Genomic DNA, 26,499 nt, shown 5'->3' with positions numbered 1-26,499 from the left:
TCCGCCGACAGCTACGATTAAAAGATGAAACTTCGGATTTGATCTCAACCCTCCAATTACATAATTGGTATTCTTTTGATTAAATGCATCGGTTTTATGTATAGAAGTCTAAATTTAATTAAAAACATACTCACCACATGTGCTACTACACAATACATTACAATTAAAATTGAACAAATTCTGAAATTTAGCTATATATTTATCCGTTTCCTTATTTCTCATCTTTAATTAAGAAAACTCCACCTTCTATTTTCTTATTTCTTTGTTTCCTTACTTCTTCGTTTCTATACGGATCACAATGGAATTTTTTTTTATTTCCTTATTTCTTTTTCTTTGTTTCTATACATATTGTTGTGGGCAGTTTAAAATATATTTCCAATATATAACATATCAATGTGTTTGTGTGTGTATTCTAAATTGGAAACAAAGAAGAAGAGGAATATAAATTGGAACGTGTGTGTGAATATATATTTCTCTTATAATATATGTGTGTGCAGTGTGTGTATCCTATACATACACACGATAACACTTTTTATTTATATTTTTTGATATCATATTATATGTCGATATTGAATTGTTGTACGATATTTGATATTAGATTCGAATCGAGCTATTAACATGTGTCTTAATTTTTGGATAATTATTATTATTTTCATTGATATTGTTTTCTTATAGTATGTTCCCGTTGCAACGCACGGGTATAATACTAGTAAATACATATACATTTTAGTTTTCTTATAAGTTATCGTTTCTCTTTTAGTTCTATCATATTCTTGTATTTTTTTTTAATAACAGTGTGAAATGATGAGTAATTAATTAACTTTGGATTCAGTACATATATATACGTTCCTAGTATTTCTTAAACAAGGTCCAAGTCGAACCGTGTGCATTAACCAGTCAGAACCAAAGTATATAGCGTTCATATTATATATCATTGAATTAATAATCAGCTTAATTAATTTAGGATCCAGATTGAATTGATCTACCTAATCAATATCTTTATGGCAGTACTGACATGGCCCTCTAATTTTGACCGCTTGTTTGACACGGCTATTTTTTTTTTCATTTTTTTCTCCAAAACGGCAGACTTAGTCCAAGGACTACTACTTTTAAGTTGATATCAAGTTCTCAAAGTACAATAATATAATAAAGGAGGTCATGAATGAACTTCTGTGTCGGCCATTTTTATTAATACCCTAAAATAAAAAATTAAAAATGCCCTTCGATTTCATTTTTCTTTTATAAATGCCCCGACCGCCAGGTTTACGGGTGGCCCAAAAATGCCACCAGACCGCCAGGCCCACGGGCGGGTTACAGCAGAAGCGGACTGCTCCCCCCCACGGGCGGTCCACCCTTTTTATTTTTTTAGAGAGATCTTAGTATTTTGATTTAAATAATTTTGTGAATAAAAAGTTTTCTTGTTTAGAGTGTATGCCAAAAAATAAGACATTTGATATATTTATGAAGTGATGTCGTAACTCTTTATAACTTTGATTTTTTTTTTTTGTGAAGTTTGATTTTATTTGTCAGTTGGATATCACAAATCTAAATATAACACTAATTAAAGACTTGGCATTTATTCAAAAATTTTCAAGCTCTGACAGCTTGTTGATCTTCTTCTATTTTTCCGGTTTTTATAATATATGTATAATATATACATATACATATATACATATACGGTAAGGCTAAGGTGCTATGGGTTGCATAGAGACCTACGGTGCTACGGCTCAATATTCGAGTTTTCAAAATCCAAACGGTCGATCCGAACCATTCATCTTGTTCTCCATATTAATATGTGTTTGGAGAACAAATTTTATATTTTTTGGAAATTTTTTACTATTTTTTTAGATAGGTAGAAAATAAGTTAATCTAAAAAAATTATGCACCATTCAGATATTTGATTTTCCACCTAACTAAAAAAATAGTAAACAAATTTCAAAAAATGTAAAATTTGGTCTCCAAACACATATTAATATGGAGAACAAGATGAACGGTTCGGATCGACCGTTTGGATTTTAAAAACTCAAATATTGAGCCATAGCACCGTAGGTCTCTATGCAACCCATAGCACCTTAGTCTTACCCTATACATATATACGTATACACATATACATATACATATGCATATATACAATTTTTTTTTATAAACTCATTTTTTTATAATATATATACATACATATATATATACATATATATATATATATACATACATATAGGAATATGCTAGCATGCTATGCATAGCATAGAATCTCTCCATGCAATGGCTCGGATTTCGAGTTTTCAAAATTCTAACGGTCGATCCGAACCGTTCATCTTGTTATCCATATTAATATGTGTTTGGAGACCAAATTTTACATTTTTTGGAATTTTTTTACTATTTCTTTATATTTATTGAAAATCGCTGTTTTCAGCAAGTCTGGACCATAAAAAAACAGCAATTTTCAATAAATCTAAAGAAATAGTAAAAAAATTCCAAAAAATATAAAATTTGGTCTCCAAACACATATTAATATGGAGGACAAGATGAACGGTTCGGATCGACCGTTAGGATTTTGAAAACTCGAAATCCGAGCCGTTGCATGGAGGAGTTCTATGCTATGCATAGCATGCTAGCATATTCCCATACATATATATATATATATATACATGTATAGATATGTATAGATATATATGTATATACACACACACACACACACACATATATACACATGTATATATACACATATACATGTGTATATATATGTGTGTGTGTGTGTATATGTATATATATACATATCTATACATGTATATATATACATGTATTATATTATATATACATATATATACATGTAGAGTAAGGCTACGCTACTTTGCGAATTAAACGAGGTGTTTTAATTTCCGCACATATCTCTAGTTTCAAAGTCCAAATAGCCGATCCAAACCGTTAGATGTTTAATCTATATTAAAATGTACTTGGAGACCAAATTTTATATATTTTTTAATTTTTTTACTATTTATTAAGATGGTTTGAAAATCGCTGTTTTTTAATACCTACCGTCGAACGAAAACTTAAACTGAGTTTTTGAGACACTAAACGACGTTTTTTTGAAATTCTGATACTTCAGATACTTGAGGGTGGCCCTCGGGTGATATTCAGATCTGTCTCATCCTCCCCTTTCCGAAAAGTGATCATACGCCCAAATTCGACTTTCCTAGCCAAAGTTATGGATGTTTAAAGTTTTTTCGAAAGCTGAACTTTGAAAATTCATAACTAACTGTAAAAAAATCCAAATAAATTGAAATTTGTGTCAATTATCTGTATTTTTAATGCTCTACATGCTGATATAATTACTTTTACAATTTGGTCCCTGTATCAGTCCAGACTTGCTGATTTACCATAAGAGGTCAAATGCCGCATGTGCTCGTCGCATTTGTGGCCGCATGCGCCGCATTTGCTGTTGCCACATGGGCTATGTATATATGTATAATATATGTATATATAATATAATGAGATGGGCTACAATGAGTTGCGAAGTAAAGCGACTATTTTACTTCTCACTCATATTTTGTGATTTGAAAATCTAAACGACCGATCCAAACTGCTTAATATAATCTCCATATTGAAATGTGCTTGGAGACCAAATTTTACATTTTTTGGATTTTTTTTTTTTACTATTTATTAAGCAATTTTGAAAATCACTGATCTGATGGTCCAGAAATTTTTACTGTTTTTTGTTGTTCACAGCAAAACAACAATTTTCAAAATTGCTTAATAAATAGTAAAAAAATTCCAAAAAAATGTAAAATTTGGTCTCCAAGCACATTTCAATATGGAAATCACACCTAATTGTTCGGATCGGTCGTTTGGACTTTCCAAATAAAAATATGGCATGAAGTAGAAACGCGTTTTACTTCGCAACTCACTGTAGCTCATCTCTAATATAATATATGTATAATATATGGGAATATGCTAGCATGTTATGTATAGCATAGAGCCCCTCCATGCAACGCCTTGGATTTTGACTTTTCAAAATCCTAACGGTCGATCCGAACCGTTCATCTTGTTCTTTATATTAATATGTGTTTGGGGACCAAATTTTACATTTTTTAGAATTTTTTGACTATTTCTTTAGATTTATTGAAAATCACTGTTTTCAGCAAATCTGGACCATAAAAAAACAGCGATTTTCAATAAATCTAAAAAAATAGTAAAAAAATTCCAAAAAATGTAAAATTTGGTCTCCAAATACATATTAATATGGAGAACAAGATGAACGGTTCGGATCGACCGTTAGGATTTTGAAAAGTCAAAATCCAAAGCGTTGCATGGAGGGGCTCTATGCTATGCATAGCATGCTAGCATATTCCATAATATATGTATATATAATATAATATATGTATATATAATATAATATATGTATATGTATATATAATATAATACATGTATATATATGTATATCATTGAGGCAATATAACTATATTTTTTTATGTATGAATAAAATATTTTTTTTAGAATCAAGGTCAAGTCCTTAATTAGTGTTATCTTTAAACTTGTGATATCCAACTGACAAACCAAATCAAAGTTATAAAGAATTACGAATCACTTCATAAATATATCAAATGTCTTTTTTTTTTTGGTATACACTCTAAACAAGAAAATTTTTTCTTCACAAAATTATTTAAATCAAAATACTAAGATCTCTTTCTAAAAAGAAAAAAGAAAAAATAAGAGTGGACTGCCCGGGGGGGGGGGGGTCTGCTTCTGCTGTGACCCGCCCGTAGGCCTGGCGGTCTGGTGGCATTTCTGAACTACCCGTGGGCCTGACGATCGGGGCATTTATAAAAAAAATGAAATTGGAGGGCATTTTTAAAACTTTCTTTTGTTTTTAGGATATTAATAAAAATGGCCGCTTCTGTGTCAGTGGAATAGAGCTTAGACTAAAATGAGTTCACACCAATTCCAAATTATAATAGAATTAGTCAACCATTTCGCTTGCCGCTTTGGAGAAGAAAAAAAAAGAAATAAGGTTGGCTGCATTTAGGGGGATGCGGTCCCCAGAAAAGTAGTCGTATTTAGGGGATGCGGCTGTGTCAAAATTTAAACTTTTTATAAAATATGGTTATTTGCTTTTTTTTTTTTTTTTGGTATGCTATATTTAAAAATTTCGGTAAGATAAGTGTTCTGAAATTATATTACTGCTTGTTTGGGTTTCCTGTCTCTTTGAAAAGAAAAAAGAAAAAATTGGAGGTTTGAAGGAGCAATGGTGGAAGATCTCACAAATCCCTTTTGTTATAATAGACTAAAATTGTAAAATATCGTATATCTCTTCAATATTATCGTCATGATCGATATTCAACTGGACTGAATGTGATATTTGTTTTTGTAGGGATTTGTGTTAGAATATTCAGTTATTCTATTAAAGTTAGAATATTCAGTTATTCTATTTCTAGAACATATTTATGGAATTCCTATTTGAGTAACCTATTTATTAAACATATCCATTTATATGTATATATTTTTTGAGAATGGTTACAGGAATTAGGTACCTATTTATGTATTAACTGCCCACTCATATCGTTGATGGATAGAATGAGTGTTGGATATAAATAAGAGTCCTGGCTGATCCTCTCTCTGGATATACTCACATACAACCATTAAAAGTATTTTGCTCTCCATTAGCAAAAGTGAAACAGAGCGAGAGAGAGAAATCGATCCAGCGCAACCTCGAAGGATCTAGGATTTGCGATCATCGTTGAAGTACTTGCTTGTTGACCACCATGAATACTAGAGGTACGCTTATGTATTACTTTTTAATTTAATTATAGTATTTAATGTAATATCATGTTGTTTCAAGTTCTTGAGACCTTTAATGATCTTTTGCTCTTATGATGCATTTTCTAATGCGTAATTAAAGATGATCAAAGTGCTTATGTTCATATAGTAATTCTACTTACATGTGGTATCAGAGCCTTGCTTGGAAACTTCATAATATTCATTAAATTTCTGTAATTAAACTATTATAGATTAATCTATAAAATTAGAACTTGTAAAATTGATAATCCCCAATTGAATTGCAAGTTTCTGGGGAAGTTAGAGTTAGACTTGAAAGAATTGTTAATTTCTGTTAATTAGGGGTTTAAATCTCCATTAAAGATTAGAGCAATATTTTTTTAGAAAATAATTCAAAAAACTGAATTTAACTTCCATGATCGTAGTAAATTTGAATGATTATTATATGCGATATGATATTTAATTATCATATAGATATTGAATTGAATTGCGTGTTAATTCATAAGGCATTAAGGATACTCCCAAAGGTAGGTCTGCCGCCCTTATAATTAAACACACTAAAAGTGTAAGCAACTTCCGTTATTATGTAAATTGTGTATGCCCAAAGGTAGCACAATAGAACACCAACGAAATTGCTAATTAAAGTGCTTCAATAATGTAAATTGTGTATGCTCAAACTTCAATACTCACAATCAATCTCAAGCTTATCTAATCAATACAACAACTCCTAAAGTGATCCTGCGAGATCAAATCAACTATTACCTTGACCCTTGTTGCTCACCTTGTAATCCTTGAGCCCTTTGTTGCTCGGATTGTTTTCTTCGAGCCTTTAGTGCTTGTGAGCCGATTCTATGCTCAGGTTGTGTGACTTCCCATAAGATTGTAAGGGTTCACCGGTTCCACCTTGTATTTCTTTCTCATTGGGTAAAAAAAGGCACATCATCTTGAAGGTCGCGGGTGCCGGAGACGTAGGCGTTAGTGCCGAACTCCGTAAACAACTCTCGTGTCAAGTGTCTCTAAACTCTACTCTTTTATTTTATTATTTATTAATTTAGTTTAGAACCAAGTTATTCTAGTTTCCGTCAAGAATAACTATAAGACACACTAAAGACTTGTAAAATTTATAAAAATGTCTTATTCACCCCCCTCTAAGTGTCTTGGGACCAACATATACAATAAAATTTTGAGACTGTAGCATGAAAGACCTTATGCTATCTATTATCACCTATGCCCTACTCAACATATAATTTATTAAAAAAAATACTATAAAGTTTGAAAAAAAAATAGATTACATATTAGTTTAATGTAAAAACTAGGAATGTCTGGTCTCTAACTCACCCAACTATCAAAATAAAAGAGTAAATACAATAATTAGGCTTGTTCCGAACCGTTAGATGTTTAATCCATAATGAAATGTGCTTGGAGACCAAATTTTACATTTTTTGAAATTTTTTTACTATTTATTAAGTATTTTTGAAAATTGTTGTTTTGCTGTGAACAGTAAAAATTTCTGAACCAGCAGATCAGCGACTTTCAAAATTGCTTAATAAATAGTAAAAAAATTCCAAAAAATGTAAAATTTGGTCTCCAAGCACATTTCAATATGGAGAACAAGATGAACGGTTCGGATCGACGTTTTGAACTTTAAAATCGCAAAATATGAGCATGAAGTAAAATAGTCGCTTTACTTCGCAACTCACCGTAGCCCATCTCTCTCTCTCTCTGTATATATATATATATATATATATATATATATATATATATATATATATATATTTTCAAATTTAAATTTCTGAAAATCTGAGAAAGTTGTTAGAAATGTTGTTGGATGCAAATATTGCTAGTAAGAGTAGCAAGTACATTTTACAATTTTTCGTTTTTAGAAAATATAAACTTAATTTACAGAAAAAGAAATTGATAATTTTTTCGATACATAGATAGATGTAATTGAATTATTTCAAGAGCTAGTTAATGGGACTGAAGCAATGGTTTGATCGATCTATGTTTTTTTTCGAAAATTGTAGCGTACTATGACCACAAAAATTAAAAAAAAACTGAGATTGAACCATTAATGCAATCTCAGCAGGGATTGTGAAATTCGTTAACCCTTTTCTTTTCTTTCTTTTTCTCTCTTCCACTCAAGCTCTCACTGAGGGAGAGTACAATATATATGACTAAACCATTCCACTAGTTTTCCTCATGTGTCCCCGTAGGATCATAAATTGTAAAGACTAATGAGATCACACCATTAGTTTGATTTTATTAGCGTGTCTAATGGGACCAATCTATATTTCAAAAGAATAATTAATCTTGTTTCCGGAAATTGAATTTTTAACTTTTGAAAATAAAAATTTGTACGTTTTTTTATTAAAAATTCATAGATATTTTCATTATTCATAACAAACCAATTATAGATATCAGTTTATACTTTATACTAATATAATACCAATATATAAGAAGACATAAAACATGACGACTGAACTTCTTGTGAAAGCTAAACAACTAAACTCCTTGAATTGTACATTTTAGATCACATCATGCAGATGTAATGTGAAACAAATTTTTGCCTTATTCGTCATTTTAAAGGCGGGAAGATAACGACGGACAAGTCAACGCGCATGCATATGTCATATGTGGATGGCTTTTGGTCAACCTCCACTACCACAAATAACTTGTACCGTTCAGTGGTGTTGATAAATTTTTCATTGTACGATCAACAAAATCATATTTTCTTAGCCGTATAACATTGCAGCTCTTTTTCTAAAGTATATCGATCATTACTGATTTTAAAAAAAAAAATTTATGAGTGATATATTTATATATAAAATTTTGAATTAATTTAGTATAAAGTCAAACGGTTAAAGAATAATAATAAAAAATATATTAAAATTAACTTCAATCTTATATTTTTTATCACTTGACTTTATACTAAATTAACTCAAAATTTGTATATTTTGCTTTTAAATGCATCACTCGTGAAGTAGTCGATTTTAATAATTTGAAAATTAATTAGATAGATTTTGAAGTCAAACTTGTTGGGTGTTCATGGTATCTAAGGCAGTGGAATTTCAAAATTTTGACAAGAAAAATACCAAAAGAGATCATCATGTGCGATTAAAATCAAACCAAAATCAAATTTCTAAATCAATAAACATCATATATTTTGTTTCTTGTCTCTAAACAAGAAAGGAAGGCCCTTGAGATGTAGGGTTGAAGATCTTTCACCTCTTGATCGATGCTAATGGTGGTTAATGCCTTGCAGCGCCTTGCACCAAGTTGAGACTTCAAGGTAGAAGCCATCCATGGTATTTACCAAGAAATTAATTAGAAATCAAATATTCCTCTTTCTAGAGAGTACTAACTTGATTGCTCCTTAATTTCTATCCTCCAAGAGAACTAGGTCTTGATTCTAGGGTTTGAAGGTTCTCAACACATGAGAGATCAAAATGGAAGAGAGACAAAGTTTCGGCTCTCAAAGGAAGAAGAGTAATGAATGAGGATCATTCTCTAGGCAGTAGGGGCCTCTTTATATAGCCTACTTGCTGTCTAGCAGAGCTCCACCAACCTAGACACGTTTTCCACGTTCTATCATGTTCTCCACCGACTTTCGTATTTAGTTATGGGCCAAAATTAACCTATTCTGGCCCAACAGCGCACTGCGCGATACCACATGCGACATAGACCTACAATTTATTTTATATCAAACTATAGATCTTCTCGCAAGTTTTTCGAAAAGTCATAGAACGCTGAAAACAGAGTTATGGTTGATGAGATATGCTCGTTTTAAGTTCTATTCACAGAAAAAGCTGTGGAAATACATAACTCTTTGTTGCACACAAAAACTCCTTTTTGTGGCTCACAAAGCTTCTTCCATTTTGATCTTTTCCGATATTTGAATTTTATTAAACCATTTAATTAAATCCATAATATCATATAATTAACCCCATAATTATTTATCTCATGTTTAGATAGAGAACTCAATTTATCAATTATGTCATACATGTCAAATAAATCAAGAGCCTTTCTAATTAATTCTTATTGGTGTGATCCTGTGGGATCTATGTCATTTGGCAATGAAATCTGAAACTCCTTTCGATTCCATAAATTACAAGCGGCACCTAGCAATATGCATTGTAATTACCCAAAAGACACAGATGATAAGTACCTGCTATATCACGATTCCTAAAGCAACAATTGTCTCGTGTCAATTCCATCTCTCATGATATTATGAATAGATTCAAGGTAGGAATGTGTCATCCTTGCAAATCTACCCGTTTCTTGATTCCGAAATAATTTAGTAATTATAATTGACTCCTTAATCATATGTTCACATACTTATATTATTTCATCAAGGGGCCCAGTGATATCATCACTCATTTATATGAGGGACATTAGTATTCTTGATAATTATTATCTCTCCACATAAGCAATATATACTGAGGTAGAATCTGTATGACTGCCAGTTACAGACAATGTTGGATAATACCCACGAATACGCATTCTCATGTGAGAGAAACAATCATCTCATACCTTAAAATTTCAGACACAAATAAAACATTAATGACACAAACACAATCCATATTAAATATTTTATTTTGGTCAAGTCCAATCCCCTGATCTCCATCAGGTATCTGTTGTTCGAGCAATAATATTTTTCGTCTATTTGACTAATTTGCAAAAACATACAATTATTGAATTTTTACGATTTCTTCTATTTTTTTAAATATATGTAGGTTCAAGACAAATGAAATTGCATTATGGAGTACTTGGACTGAAGAAATCATAAAGATATTTTATCAATAATACAAATTGTAAAATGAGATACTTGGTAAAGTATGTTTGAGGCTGTTTTAACAGAGGTAAAACGTTAGTAACATTTGTAAAACATTGTAACGTTTTAAGCCATAATGCAATTTAGGATTGTCAGAACAATAAATAACTTAAAACGTTGTAACGTTTTAGGATTGTCAGAACAATAAATACAGATGTATCAAATTCACAATTCAAATTACAAACGTTGTAACGTTTCACAAAACGCTATAACATTTTAATTAAATCTGAGCTTCAAACAATTCATGTTTTTGATCAAGATTTTACAGAGCCAAACATTGTAACGTTTTTATTGAGCTATCAGAAAATTAAAACTCTAAATCGCATTTTGAACTAAAATGTTGGTAACGTTTTAGGTCAAACAACTCATTTTTGAGCTGACTTCTATAAATAGGGCTTTGGGCGTTCTTCCCAAATTATCTCAGCCGACCCTAAACTTCTAAAAAGCGATTTTCTGAGAGTTTAGCTTACTCCATTGTTGTGAGAGCTTAAAACTTCAAAATCTCTCAAACAACCTCAAACCCACTTCACTAACCTCGAGTTAGATTAGATTAGAGTGATCTATTGAGTGTTTCTCTTGAGTAGCTTGAACTAAGAGACATTGTTCTCATCTCTTTGAGTTGGCCGTTTGATTTCCCGCTTGGTGTGTAAGGGCTCAACGGTTCACAAGTTGTAATCCTTTCATATTGAGTAATAGAAAGGCGCACCACTTGAGGTTGCGAAGCCCCGGAGACGTAGGCCTTTGTTTTGCCGAACTCCGTTAACATCCCGCGTGTCAAATTTCTCTAAACTCATCTATTTACTTTCAATTGCAATTTAATTTCAGTTTTTGTTCAATTAGAGGTGCACTAAGTGTAACAGTATCCATTTGATTTGATTGACAACTCCTTGTCATATGATCTGCAGAACATAATTATCATCTAATCCAAATGCTAATCTTATACCGGTAATTAATGTTCCTTGTTAATTACCAAGACTAGGGACACTTTAGAGTATTCCTTTAACTCCTGTATAGAGTTCTACAATTTTAAGTCCTCAACCTGAATGATCTTTAAGTAATGAAATACTCAAGGAACAAAATGATAAACAAATCATCCAGTTACATGAACAAAACTTAAAATTCAATAATCCTATGATTGACTTCTAAATCACAACACTAACAAAACTTACCAAGAGACTTGGTGAACTTAAAACACCCTAATTTTAGTTTATGAATTCCTGCATACTTTGAAACTAAATAACAAAAGAAAATCAGTATACTTGTTTAATTTATTTATTTTACGTGGTTTGCTAGAAAAATAAATATTATTATTTTTCTAGATTAATCTCGAACTGCAGTCCTAATTTTTTTTTCATTAACTCTCATAGTTTTTTTTTCTAAATAATTTTTGTTGCAAGAATTTAACATAAATATATCATCATTTTTACAAAGTCTACAATTTCGCCGTCAACTTTTTCTTTGACAACTTGGCTAACAAGATTCTAGATACCTTCGCATTCAAATAGTTAATTATGACTTAAATTTAATTTGAAATATAGAAAACTTCCAAATCATTCCCGGGTCATGACAGTGCCATGGGGAGAAACAACCATAACGTGATCAGTTTGTTCTCCACAAATGCCCAATCACCGATCTCTAATGGTATTGTAAATAATGGTATGTATCATACGAATAAGTATTGTCAACTGATTAATCAATATGTGTTTGATTAATTAAAATTTTACGGACAATTTTGTGTTTTTATTAAAATTATATACACATACTCATAATCTATTGGAAAGTAATTAGTTTAACTCATCAAATTTATCAAATAACTTTTTCTATCTTAGTTTTCTTGTTAATTAATAAAGTTGCAGATTATTTTGTTCTTTCTGTTATTGTAATATCAAATATTTTATTCTTTAACAGTTTGATTTGGTTTAGTATATCTCAAGAAATCCATTATATATAATGGACGTTTTTAAATTTAATTAATACTTATTCATGGTATTTTTACAGCATGAAGTTGGTTGGAATAATCGACAATCACATGAGAAGTAAATGCTATTAACGCACAATATTAATGTACTCTCGATCAAGTAGATTGAATTTCCCATTATTTCGGTATGATAAAAAGAAGAATATATGAGCTATAAATTGTTTGCATATTCAATTCATAAAAACCTTTCAATCTGTTATGACAAATTATCTACCATGCCTGCCTCCTTATATCCTATATTATGTTTTTTACAACTGAAAATTGTAGGCGAATAATTACGATATTGCTCAGTCAAATTCAATGGTATAATTCCACTTTTAGAATATCTTTTTTTTTTTAATCCTGAAATATTTTCAAAAACCACGTGCCCATTTAAAACCTCCATATAGTGGGATTGAGATTCTGAAACCAATAAAGTATTATCTGCATACTGTAGATTGATGCACAACTAGTCAACTAGAGAATTTTTATTTATATAAATAATATTTTTATAAATAAAAAAATATTTATGAATGGATGGATTACTTGAAAATTGTTTGGTCATAGATCACATACTGCATGTACCGCGAAAGAATCAGTTCTAAAGAAGATTGAAATCCAACATTAGTTATCCAACATCCTTTTTTATATCTAAGTCATGTTTGATTGTAGATTAAAAGTTATTTCGGATTAAATTATTTACTTTGAGTTAAGATAGATTAAAATTGTCATATTTAATTAGAGTTTAGTGGATCAAGTTCATGAAAAAAGAGAAAATTGTAGCATAATGTTCCCGAAATTTTTATTAATACCTAAAATTATTATAAAATTACACAATCTACCTACTTTTTCGTGGAATTTTTAAAATTGTCCATTCCAGTTACTAAATAACCGAACTAAGGCATGCTTTCCGGTGATTTAATCACCGGATCAATTTTCTTGATCTAGCTACTAAATAACCGGAAAACATGCCTTGATCCGGTTATTTAGTAACCGGATCACCAGTGGAGAATGCTGATATCCAGTGGAGAGCGCACTTCTCCATGTAGATTGTTTGTGTGCATATAATTGAACAAAGTACACATGTCAATTTGTAGTGACTTCCATATGTGGCATCACCACTCAATTGTTTGTTTTTATTCTAATGCTTTGTTGGCAACTTTTTATTCGTTGGATTGTTATTATATTCTTCAAGAGCATTGTTGTTTAGTGTTGATTGGTTCGTTATGATTGGTTGGTATAGTAATATTTTCAATTTAATTATTTTATATTTGGAGGACTTTCATGTACATGCTCCTCAAGGTCTCGAAAATTAGTTACTTTCCCTCAAAAATGCATAATAACAAAGATCTAGTTACTAAATAACCGGACCAAAACATGCTTTTCAGTTATTTAGTAACTGGATCAAAAAAATTGGTCCGGTGATTTAATTACCGGAAAGCATGTCTTGGTCTGGTTATTTAGTAACCGGAAGGGGCAATTTTTGAAATCTCACGAAAAAGTTGGTAGATTGCGTAATTTTATAATAATTTTGGGTATTAATAAAAATTTCGAATAAATCACTAACCGTTGAACTCACAGGTAAAGTAAGTTATGTTATCTAAAGAGGTAGAGTAACTTACTAATTAACTCAAATATTATTTCATATTACTTCTTCAAATTCACTCCTCGCTTGATTCTTTAAAAATAAAGCAGAGGATTTAATTCACCATTTATTTCACAACCAAACATGACGTCAAAGCTAGATTTTTTGTATCGTAGGCAACGTAAACAAAAGTTGAAATATTATAATTTTTTACACGTAAATAGATAAAATGATGTAGATCACATCTCACAGTTTTATTTTAACTTTTAAATTTTAAATTTTGATTTATTAAAGTTAAAAAAAAAGTACGATAGATATACAAAGGCTTCTTGCTGTTGTATAGAAGTAAAAAAAATGAAAGTATTTGAACCCTCATTATTATATTATACAAAGTGAATCTACCGGGTGTGTGAACACTGTTTTGAAAAGAAATTCTTGGAACAATTCTTCAGATTAATTCAGATCGTTTATCTAAATTCAACAGCGGAAATAATATCATTTAGGTATTTGACCCATCAGGTTAAGTCAAAATCATTGGGTTTTTTTTTTTTTTTTTTAACTATGATGTACGTCAAAGTTTGTGCTAAATTAAATTAAACGGTTCGAATTTAAGTATGAATCGAATATCTTACCTGATTCGAACGACCTCACAGTTCTCTCTGTCTCAACTTACGGAGTATTCCCAAGGGGCCTGTTCGGCTGAATGAGAATAGAGGAATTGAGTGGAATTAGAGCTCTATTTCTACCGAACAGTTGTGGAATTGACAGGATTAGAGAGGATGGAATAGAGTACTTTTTCCCACTTTTTAATTCCAGGGGAGACATGGAATTGAGAATTGAGGTGGAATAGAGAATTGAGGAGATTATTTTACTATTATTTGTGTTGACGTGGCATTCATCCTTTCAATTCTATTCAACTCATTCTTTAATTTGCACACTTCCAGAGGAGAGAGAGGGTTTCTTCTCCATCTAATTTTAACTCTCATCTCCGGCGATTCTTTTGAGCAAACAACAAATCTAATGTGAGGAGAGTACTATATTCGATTTTCTCTTTTAAATGAGATCCTTAATGCCTTGGTTTAGTCAGAGTCGCCTTCTTGACTTTTTAACGAAGAAATTCAAGGCGGGCATCAATGGCTTCTTAACCACGAGATACAAGCTTGCTTGTATGTCCGTCTCTTTCTCCCTGTCATACATCTTGCCTTCTCTAAGAAATATGCTCTGTCCTACGCACGAGTTCAGATTGGTAAAGATTCTCATCGAGTGAACTCCGTTTTTACATTTTGTAAATTTATATTTGATTGAAGTTTGTTTTATTTGTTTCCTCTTCCTAGCTAATTTCTTCAATCAGCTCATGTTCATTGCTATTTGTAATGGTTCTTTGCAAATTTATATTTCCATTTCTATCTTCAATTTACAGTTTAGTTTATGAAAACTTATTATAGCTAGTTTATTTATTTCTTCTATGCCAGTTTAGAAGAAATAGATAGTAAACAGTAAACTAGCTAGAAGTTAACAGTATAGTTTAATTTTATAAATTTACTTATCACATTTCGCTGTTAGTATTTTGTTGAATATGCATTTTGTTTCTGTCAATATTCATTGTTATGAAGCATTAATCAAAAGTCAAAACTCAACAAAATCAAAGTCATTTCCTATTATTTTATATTTTAAATGAATATCTAATTGATCACTATTCTAATTGTTGAGTCTACCGAACTTTGGAATAGACTGGAAGAGTGATCAATTCTCAATTCCACAATTCTTTTATTCTCTTGCTATTCCTTACCTTGCCGAACAGGCCCAAGGTTATTTGACTACGTAGAATACTCACAACCGCGTCAAAAAAGTTGGTGTTTATTTAGAAGAGTGAGGTTACAGTACTTTTCAACGTGTATACCAGCTTGTGCTATAGATTTATCTATTTTATTTTTAAAATTCGAACGATTTAAATTATTCAATATGATTTTCAAATAAAAAAAAAATTGAAACAAAAATTTACATTTTTCTTTTTAAGAAGTAAAAAATTACTCATCTAAAAATTCTGGACCGTTCAAAAATAATAATTTTCTATCTACCTAAAAATAATAAAAAGATAAAAAAAATGTAAAATTTAATTGCCAAGTACACTTTAGTATGGAATTTATATTGAAAGATTTTAAAAATAAATATATAAATTGAAAGTAGTCTTGCAAAGTATCGTATTCGTAGCCTCTATGTAGAATATGGGGAGATTTGGATTTGCTTCAAGAGTCGTGCTAGTGCACTGGATCGGAATTCCAATTCGTGTTAAAGTCGCTCTCGGAAGAGCTCATTCAGGTGTATTTAGTCGGCAGCAGGATCCAATTAATTGCTTTAATATTCGTGCAGCACATTGACCTACCAGCGCGGATCCAACCAAGTCCCTTTGCACAGTGAAACAAAATCGTGTTCAAGGGACAGAACTGAGATAAGTCGGCCGTCTCCTCATCCCTCTCTGAGTCTCTCTCTCTCTCTCTCTCTAACAAACGTGTGTAGATATAGTTACAGAAAAGCTTTACTGTATTATTCCTTGGGTCCCCTTGATCCGCCACGTTTTGTTTACTCCACACACACACACTCACACTCTCTCTCTCTCTCTCTCTCTCTCGCTCCGTCTTCTCCGTGGCATCTTCTATTGATTGATAAGTCGTGACATCGACTAAATAATATAAATTCTTCTAGTTGTCGATCGTTGCCAGCACTTCACCATGGAACAAGGTAATCGAGCTCTGGAAAACCTCTTAGTATTCGATCTTTTTCAATTTAAATCTCAATGTGTGTCTTTTTTACAAAGAAGTGTGATAATACTCTTCTGGACTGACGTGATTTCTTATTGCTTTTGAATCAGTGATCTTATTATAATCTGGAAATTTCCATTGGAGATTAAGATTTTGTGTCTTTTTTTTTCTTTTTTTTTTGGTAGAGGAGGTTTGTTTTTATGAGGATTTTTGTATTGAGAGGTTTCCAAATTTTATTTCGAGGGTCTTAATATATTATTTTTAATTTGGTGAGCAACTTGTGCTTTGATCTTATCTACTAAGAAATGGAGTATTAGTCGCCTCGTTTTTATCCACAATCTAGTTTATGTTAATTTGGGTTGATAATGGGGTTCCTCTTTGCTTTTGATGCTGCTTGCACCAACTAAAGTAATTAACTTTTGTTTATTCCATTAAAGCGATGTGATAAAGTTGCTCTGTCAATATCTTTACCTGTTTGACAGCTGTTTTGCTCCTTTGATATTTTCCATTAAGAACCAAAAAAAAAAAAAATATATATATATATATATATAGATGAGTCTGTAGAGTAAAACGTGTTTGTCTATTTTCATTTTGAAAGTCCAAACGACCGATTTGAACCGTTAGATGTGATCTCCATATTGAAATCTGCTTGGTGACCAAATTTTACATTTTTTTTTGGAAATTTTTTTATATTTTTTTAGATTTATTGAATTTTTTTTTATGGTCGAGATTTGTCTAAAAAACAACTATTTTCAATAAATCTAAAAAAAAGTAAAAAATTTTCAAAAAAATATAAAATTTGGTCTCCAAACACATATTAATATGGAGAACAAGATGAACGGTTCGGATCGACTGTTAGGATTTTGAAAACTCGAATATTGAGCTGTAGCACCGTAGCCCTCTATGCAACCCATAGCACCGTAGCCAAATCCTATATATCTATAATAAGGCTACGCTACTTCGCGAATTAAACGTACTGTTTTAATTCGCACTCATATCTCTAGTTTCGAAGTCCAAATAGCCGATCCAAACCGTTAGATGTTTAATCTATATTAAAATGTATTTGGAGACCAAATTTTACATTTTTTGAAAAAAAATTTACTATTTATTAAGATGGTTTGAAAATCGATGTTTTTATTAAAATTCTGCACCATTAAAAAACAACGATTTTCAAGTCATCTTCATGAATAGTAAAAAAAATTCAAAAAATGTAAAATTTGGTCTCCAAGCACATTTTAATATAGATTAAACATCTAACGGTTTGGATCGGTTATTTGGAGTTCGAAACTAGAGATATGAGCGCGAATTAAAACAGTCCGTTTAATTTGCGAAGTAGCGTAGCCTTACTCTATATATATTTTCCATTCTTTATTTTGGTAAGTTGGGCAATTGAATTTTAATTGTTACCAATTCCCGTCTCCTTTTGTTATTAATTAATGTATGTAATTATTACAAGAGTGAGGCTATGGTACTTCGCAATACATGGATAGTTCCGTGTCTCAAATTAATTTCTTCGTTTTCAAAGTCCAAATAGTTGCTCTGAACCGCTCAATATTATTATCATATGAAACTATACCGATTCGTGCCTCGAATTCATATCTTCATTTTCAAAGTCCAAATAGTTGCTCTGAACCACTCAATATTATTATCATATGACAATATATACTTGTTCACTACTTTTGGATGGTTCAGAATTTTTAGATCAAGTGATTTTCTAATTATCTCAAAAATTAGTAAAACAATTTCAAAAAATATAAAATTTGGTTTCCAAGTATATTTTTATATGATAATAATGTTGAGCGGTTTGGATCGACTATTTGAACTTTAAAAATGAAGACATGAATCCAATGCACGGAACGATCCGCGCATTGCAAAGTACCGTAGTCTCACCCTTATTATAATGAACGTTTCATTTGGTAAAAGATTCAAAGAAGAACTTCTCTCTCCTTTTTACCTCCTAATGTTAGTAGTTTTACATTATGCGATTATAAGGAGTTTAATAGAATTTACTTGCTCAATCATTTCCTTTCCTTTCTTTGTAATTCTATTAACATTGTTAGGTTTAATTTCTCTGAAATCACAAATGACAAGAATAATTTAGTTTATCCCCTTGGGAACACCTAGATTCTACATGCAGATGATATCAGTACACAGTAGGAACTTGATTTTTTATCATTCCAAAATGTATAATGTACAACACATATGAGTAGTTATATGAGTCAGGCTGATGGACCAATAATGACCCCATTAAATTTTATTAATTATGGGTATCTTCAGAAACAAATTAGATTTGATTGTAAATTTGTAAATAGGCCACTACTTACATTAACAGTCCGGTGGCAGGATTGTTGACACTTAATTCTTTTAATAAATGGACACTTCTAGTTTCAGGATATAACTTGGCAAAGCTGATACAAGCTGCTGAAGTGCGTTGGTTAAAGCCTCCAGAGGTTCTTTTTATTTTACAAAACCATGAGTGCATTGGATTCACACAGAAGCCTCCCCATAAGCCACCAAGTAAATTTTCCCTTTTTACCCTTCACATCAGATTTTGTTTACCGGGTAGTTCGGTCTTACTGGTACAGTTTCAGACCACATCCTACAGTGTGGGTATGTTTTTGGCACTCATTTCCCCAATTATATAATCAATCAAAGTCCAATTAGCCCCCAATACAACCTCAGTAATGTGAAAGCTCTACTCAACCCAATTGGCTTCAATTAAACCTCTCAATTTCGAAATAATTTGTAAAAGAAAATAAGAATTGTAAAGTAATGCCTTAGTTAATCTTCAGGCCAACTTAAGGTAGGCTCAGCTTGGCTAATTTTGTGCATTTAAATGCAAATGAGAAAAAGAGAATCCATACAAAATGAGCAACATGTTGGTGAGAAATGGAAATTATCAACAGATCTGGCCTAAATGGTAGTGAAATCCACTATGCTAATGCTTGCTTAGTTATCTCTCGAAATGGGCTCTTAGCTCTATTAAGAGGACGTTTTTAAACACATTTATGTTCAGGTGGTTCGTTGTATATCTTCAATAAGAGGGTAAATCGGTACTTTCGCAATGATGGGTACTCATGGCAGAGGAAGCGAAATGGGAAAAAAACCCTAGCAGAAGGGCACGAGCGTCTCAAGGTGTTCTCCCCTTCAATATGTCTTTTTTTATTGTTCATATATTCCCTCGTTTTCCATTTCAATAATCTTCAGAAGCTTGGTATTTGCTTCCATGAGCTATGTTGCCTTAGATTGATACAACAGTACAGAGGAGGAGGCAAGAAGGACGAATGGGGGTCAATTGACCCCCATATTGTTTCAAAAAAATTGCATTTATGTGTGATTTTCTATTTAACTTAAAAGAAAAATGTCATGGATATTGTAAAATTGACTCATTCTCGGCATTAAAATTTTATAAAATTTTGTATGATTGATCTCCATTCATGTTTGACCCCCATTGTTTGAAAATCTGGCTCCGCCCCTGCAGCAATAGTGCTATTTTGGAACCTATAATTTTTAAAGTTTTAAACCCTTTCTGTACCTTCTATTTGCTTTCTTTCTTTCTTTTGTCTGTCTAATTGCATCTGAGGCTGTGAAATAATTTTGAGTTGGTTTCCTCTCTAATTTTACAGTCTTTATTGGAGAGTCTTAGGTAGATGATCAGAGCCCTCCATTTTGGTTTATAACGGTCCCGATAACTGATTATATAATTATGAAGTTAGACTTGATCTGAGCTGTACAGGCGGCTCAGATTCTGTTGGGACTCTTCAATGAATTCCAGTCAATAGGAGAGGAGCCGAACCCAATCATTTTGTCCTCACTTTACTTGATGGTACTCTTATCAAACTTAAATTCAGGGCAATGAACTTTGAACTGACCTTTAAGCTCTCTCGCTCTTTTTTTCTGATTGTAGGTAGATAATAGAGAGGTATTGACATGTTACTACACACAAGGAGATGAAAATCCATGCCTTCGTCGAAGAATTTACTGGATGCTTGATCCGTAAGAGTATTATTCTACTGCTTAGTTAAAGGAAAATGAAAAAAATTGTATCAAAATGGGTATTGTACTTGATTTTAATTGTTTAATGGGTATATTTGGGAAAGTGTCCTTAAATTCCTATGAGGGTGAATGTTAAAAAAAAAATTATGAACAGTTGGATTTGAATTTTCAACATGTTAGCATACAATATTATGCTCATTTTCTTAAGCTTTTCTGGAAAGTACAATATTTACATTGTGCAACATTTGCAGGGCTTATGAACATATAGTTCTTGTCCATTACAGAGAACACTCGGAGGTTTGTTTTTTTTTTTTTCCTTTCAATTAATTTGTTCTCATTATTTTCAGAACTCTAAGATGAGTTAGCTGTATTATATACATCACCATATTAGTTCTCCACTGTTTATGTACAACTTCTAGTTCAGGTAAAGAGAAAAATTAATAATGCAGAAATTTTGAGATATTGTCTTAGCTTTTCATTTGGAGACTGCGGTTAGCTAAAAATGTGTATTTCTTAAATAAAGGGATGTGTTAAGCTTTTTAAGATGATGTCCAAACTGAGTTAGATTCAGCACCAAAAAGTAGTTGTTTTGATCCATTTTATTGTCTCCGTTCAGGGAAAATCTACTCCGAGCCAGGTCTTAAACTACTCTAAAGGATCTTACTCAACTCCACCCCATAACAACAGAAGCAACACGAACCTCTCCGCACAAGGCCTCCCTTCTCCCAGTGAGCTTACAGGTCCAGGGCAGAGCTCACGCAGCCCCGGATCTATCGAGGAAGTAAGCTCTCAGCTGATCATAACCAATGAACATGGCTCGGAGAACTTCAGTCATGAAAATATTAATATATCAGATTGGGTGGAGAATTATGATCGGCTTGACAGACTGGAGCTGAGCCCAGGTGAAGAGAATGGAGGGATTGTGGGCTGTACTGATGCCGGGGAGGAGGATTCACAAGGATTATTGGGTGCTTTCTTTGATGAGTTCAATGAGGGGGCATGTGAGGGGAACAGTAGTGGCCATGTGAATGGCCCCACAGAGGTGGGCGGAGAAAGTACGATTGAGATGCTCAAGAATTCGGGTTGGCTCTAGTTTGTTTACTCTGTGTCCTTTTCCTTTTTTTCTCAAATTCACTTAAATTTGCTATGATATGAATGATAGTAATGAATGTTACATTTTGTAAAGAATTATGGATTGACTTATTCATTTATTGTTTAATTAGTTTAGTCTCTTTTTTTCAGAGTGGTGGCCGGAAGAACTGCAATTTGAAAAGGAAAGTTCAAGTTTACTGATGGCATATAAACCACTGTGCACCATTCGTGACATTTCTCCTGGATGGGCATTTTCAAATGAAATGACAAAGGTAAGAAAACTTTGCCAAACTGTCGTAGTATTCTGAATTATTAAATTTATCACCAATAGCTTTAGCATGTCATACCTTTTTTTCATACTTGTACCTCACATGAAATGTTTTGTACCAAAACAACGCAGCACTTTATGGATCAAGCCCGTTTTTTTATTTATACATTTCATTTAAGGTTCTCTAGTTTCTCAATTGAGACCTAACCACCGCTAATTTTGAGCTAAGTAAAGCTTTAAGTTCTGATGTACTGTACCATATTCATAGCCCAGGACCAAAACAGTACTAGAACTAAGGGAAAACATTAAAAGCTATGAAGCAAAACAATTTTTGTTGCTCGTTTTTAATAAGTATACATAAGTTTCTCGTATTAAAAAAGGAAAAGGTTCAAAAGTCATACGTCCATATTAATCCTCAGGGGAGCTTGTGTACCAGTTGTATTCCTCAAATAAAAAAGGTCTTAAGAACCTTTTTCGTTCTCATATGCAGGTCATGATTGCTGGTGATTTCCCTTGCAACTTGCATGAATCAAAACTATGGGCCTGGTTTGGTGACATGCAAGTTCCAGCCGAGATCATCCAAGAAGGCGTCCTACGGTGCTGGGCCCCATCCACAGGTGCTGGGAAAGTCAACTTTCACATAACCAACCAGGCAGGAGAGCTGTGTAGCGAAATGCAGGAATTTGAATTCCGTGAAAACCCTTATATAACTTCAACTTCTGATCCTGAAGAATTAGACCTGCTCATCAAATTCGTGAAAACCCTGTTAGGTGAAAGTTCTGAATATTTAGGACACTTAAACTTGCGAAGTTTGATGGAGGAGTTGTTGAAGGATAAACTAGAGAATCTGGTTCTGAAGGAAAGAGTGATGAACGGAGAGGGGAGGTACGTGTTGCCAAGGGATTATCATGGGGTTATACATTTGATATCAGGTTTAGGATTTCATTGGGGGCTGAAGTTGTTATTAGATTCAGGCGTGAGTGTAAATTACCGCGATAAGAATGGATGGACCGCCCTTCATTGGGCTGCTCGTTTCGGGAGGTATATTTTATTCATGCATCTATTCTTGGTTTTTTAAGTTACTTATTTCTTGCTTAGGCTTTTGTTTGGCTAGAAATTGTCATGCTTTAAACCAATACTATATCGGTCAAGGTATCCTGTTGATTGATTTAGACTGTTTTGAGGTAAATTACATTTTTGTCCCAGTTTTATTTTTATTTACTTTTTTCTGAGCTCAACTGAAGCAAAATTGAGCCCAAACATTTTGTTTCTGTCAAAAAAAAAAGGTGGGAAACAAAAACTAGTTGGTTTTCTCCAAACTATTACTGGTATGGGTGTAATTGTTGTACCAGTATGTATTTTTAAGCATAGGTCTCAGTGCCAGTTCTACTTTTTCTTTATTTGAAACAACAATGAACTTGAATTAAATTAATAGAACGCTTAAACTTCTATTCCCTCAAAAACTTGTAAACATAGCATATGATTTAATTTTTCCAAACCATTTTATACTTTTAGTAATCTACATATTGTTTTTATATGCAGGGAAAAAATGATTGCCTCACTAATTCTGGCCGGTGCATCTGCTGAGGCATTATCAGATCCAACATCATCCAGTGAGAGCCACACAGCTGCTGCCGTAGCAGAACTCTATGGCCACAAGGGCATTGCGGCGTACCTATCAGAAACCAGACTAATCAACCATCCTCTTGCATCTGAGGACTCTACACTGACCATATATCACAAGGAAGCCCATACAGCCGGTGGCACAGAGGATCAGCTCTCAATAAAGGACTCCTTGGATGGTGCCAGAAATGCTCTTCAGGCTGCCACACGGATACAACAAGCATTTCGCAGTTTTTCTTTTAGCAGGAAAGGAGAGAATGAAAAGCGGTATAACAGGGAGAATAGTAGCTATAGGATTTCTTTAGAGGAGATGTATGAGATTGGGTCTATAGTGAAGTCTAATAAGAAAGGTCATGCGTCTAGACCAGACCCAGTTTCTGAAAAAGCTGCGCTCTCAATTCAGAAAAACTTTAGGTGCTGGAAGAACAGGAAGGAGTTCTTGCATATGAAACGAAATGTTGTAAAAATTCAGGTAAATTTTGATTATACATGCTTCTTAATTTTCTGCACGGTCTGGTTTTTGAAAAATGGAAAAAAAAAAAACTGTCACTGTCAGTTCCACATTGCACTGAACACCAGTCATTTGGTGTCCATCTACAGCTTGAAAGGATGAGATTTCCTGGAACTGGAATCTTCTCTGAATGTTATCATCCCAAACAGATAACACTTGATCTCCTAAATTTAAAGAGAAAAGTTAGTGCTAGAGCATGGTCAGCATTGGGCTATGGACCCAGCAGTATTAGCTCCAATAAATTAGGTACTTGTTTGATAACGAGCAAACTGGAAGAGGATCTACTCTGTCCTATGGATAATTGATAATCAGAATGTTAAATGTAGTTATAAGAACATTGTTCATAATAAAAATGGTTGATATGACAATAAGTTGTTGACCCATCAGATTACAATTTTGGCTCCTGAGCTGATTGTAAAATTTCAAAACAAATAACATGCTGTTGTGGGTGGTGGCAACAATACTCAAATTCTCTATTAAACATAATTTGTGCTGTCAAGACAATTAACATTCCATTAAGGACTATTTGCTTTTATATTTAATCTGCATCATTTACAATTATGCATTACATTCAGTCAATTCGTAAAGTGAAATTCATCCAAATTTAGCTTCTATTCTGTAAATTAAACTGGAACACTGCCCTTTTGGAGCACATTAAAACAATTAGGATTAACAAGGTTTGAATTATTTTCTTTAAACAATTTTCAAAGGTTCAATATAGAGCACATCAAGTTAGAAAAGCCAAAAACCTACTATGGGCAGTAAGTGTACTGGAGAAAGTGGCACTGCGGTGGATGAAACGGGGTGTTGGGTTACGTGGGTACCAACCTGGTCCAGAAAAGATCGATGAGGTGGATGAGAGTGACATCATCAAAGCTTTCCGGCAACAGAGAGTGGAGAAAGGTATTGATGAGGCAGTTTCTAGAGTTTTGGCTGTGGTCGTATCACCAGATGCGCGACAGCAGTACAGGCGCATGCTTCTCATGTGCCAACAGGAAAAGGTACATTGTTTTCAGTGCAAATGAGTTAAAATATGAAGTTTCCTTTTTTGTTCTGTAAATTAAAATGTGTGAACCCCTCGAAAAGCACGAGCAAATATTTGATACTCTTTCATAACAAAAGCAAGTATCCAAACACATGCACATAACGGATGATTCTCATCCATTTTGTGCATAAATGCCAAAATTACCCCTTGCCTAGTGAGGACTAGCAAAGTTGGCATCTTTCAAGAAATAACATGAAAATATTTTTACTGATTTTAGGAGTACAGAGATATCAGGCTTTCCAGGTACTAAATCTTTCTGATTTTGTTATTTTTGCTTTACTTTTCAGTGAACTGGAGAAGCAATATTTTAACTAAGCCCTCTGGTGAATTAGACATTGCTTTGAGATTATGTTTGAAGCATACACAAGAAGCCGTGAAGTTCTTTGAGCCAATATAAATCTTTCCAGAAAGTATCTTAACTGTTTATCATGTACATATTTACACTTATCAGGTGCTTGCTTATACGAACAGCTCTTTTCCAATGTATCAATTGTTATAGGAAAATGTTTTTATTGTCTGGAATCATTTGGTCCCGGATACACCCACTGATGAAACTCCGTTGTGTGTGTAAATTTCTTGCAAAACATTTGGATAAGTGTGGAAGCTTGCTCAAAAGAATTCTGACTAGGATTAACTGTTGAGATTTATTGTATGTTTTCGGTATTTTGAGTTTTGTAGGGTCCTTTTGATAAAAAGGATTATAGAAAAGTTTAGGGATTCGAATGAAAGAGGTAACGCCTATATAGACTTGTATGAGAACAAAGAAAATAATATAATTCATCTTTTTCTAGAAATCTACATGGTATCAGAGCCTCACAAAACCTAAACCTAACCCTAGCTACAATACCGTGCTGCTACAGTAGCCGGTTTGCTACAGTACCGCGCCGCTCGGTATTCTCTTCTTCTAAAGTCGGCCGGCCACCAAAGGTAGCCTATTTGTGTTGATTTGGCCGGCGTGGGGGGCCTCTACCCCACGATACCCGAGATGCGGGTTTGGATCGAGGTTTGATCGGATTTTGAACTCGAATCTTGATGAGATAGATCAAGATCGAGTCAAGAAGAA

General features: G+C 32.8%; 1 protein-coding gene across 2 annotated transcripts; it reads left to right on the top strand.

Moving 5' to 3' along the window:
* Positions 1-16,486: 16,486 nt before the first annotated feature.
* LOC144561570 (calmodulin-binding transcription activator 4-like) lies at positions 16,487-26,051 on the top strand. Of its 2 annotated transcripts, none has more exons than XM_078310555.1 (11): positions 16,487-16,881; positions 19,293-19,418; positions 19,918-20,036; positions 20,809-20,897; positions 21,149-21,194; positions 21,514-21,979; positions 22,140-22,261; positions 22,748-23,298; positions 23,800-24,352; positions 25,102-25,392; positions 25,724-26,051. In XM_078310555.1, the coding sequence occupies exons 1-11, from the start codon at positions 16,872-16,874 to the stop codon at positions 25,724-25,726; spliced, it is 2,376 nt and encodes a 791-aa protein (XP_078166681.1). In that variant the 5' UTR covers positions 16,487-16,871; the 3' UTR covers positions 25,727-26,051. The 2 variants fall into 2 exon arrangements, with proteins under 2 accessions (XP_078166681.1, XP_078166680.1); XM_078310554.1 differs by having other exon boundaries at positions 25,654-26,051.
* Positions 26,052-26,499: the final 448 nt, after the last annotated feature.

This window comes from Carex rostrata, chromosome 11 (genome assembly GCF_964058835.1).
Source record: "Carex rostrata chromosome 11, lpCarRost1.2, whole genome shotgun sequence".
Lineage (NCBI taxonomy): Eukaryota > Viridiplantae > Streptophyta > Magnoliopsida > Poales > Cyperaceae > Carex > Carex rostrata.
This window is presented reverse-complemented; position numbering and strand designations above follow the sequence as displayed.

Bases quoted from the DNA above. Each gene is read 5' to 3' on its own strand.
- LOC144561570 (XM_078310554.1), top strand. The intron at 20,898-21,148 runs GTAAGAGTATTA...CAACATTTGCAG, and splicing joins ATTTACTGGATGCTTGATCC to GGCTTATGAACATATAGTTC. The intron at 21,980-22,139 runs GTTGGCTCTAGT...TCTTTTTTTCAG, and splicing joins TGAGATGCTCAAGAATTCGG to AGTGGTGGCCGGAAGAACTG.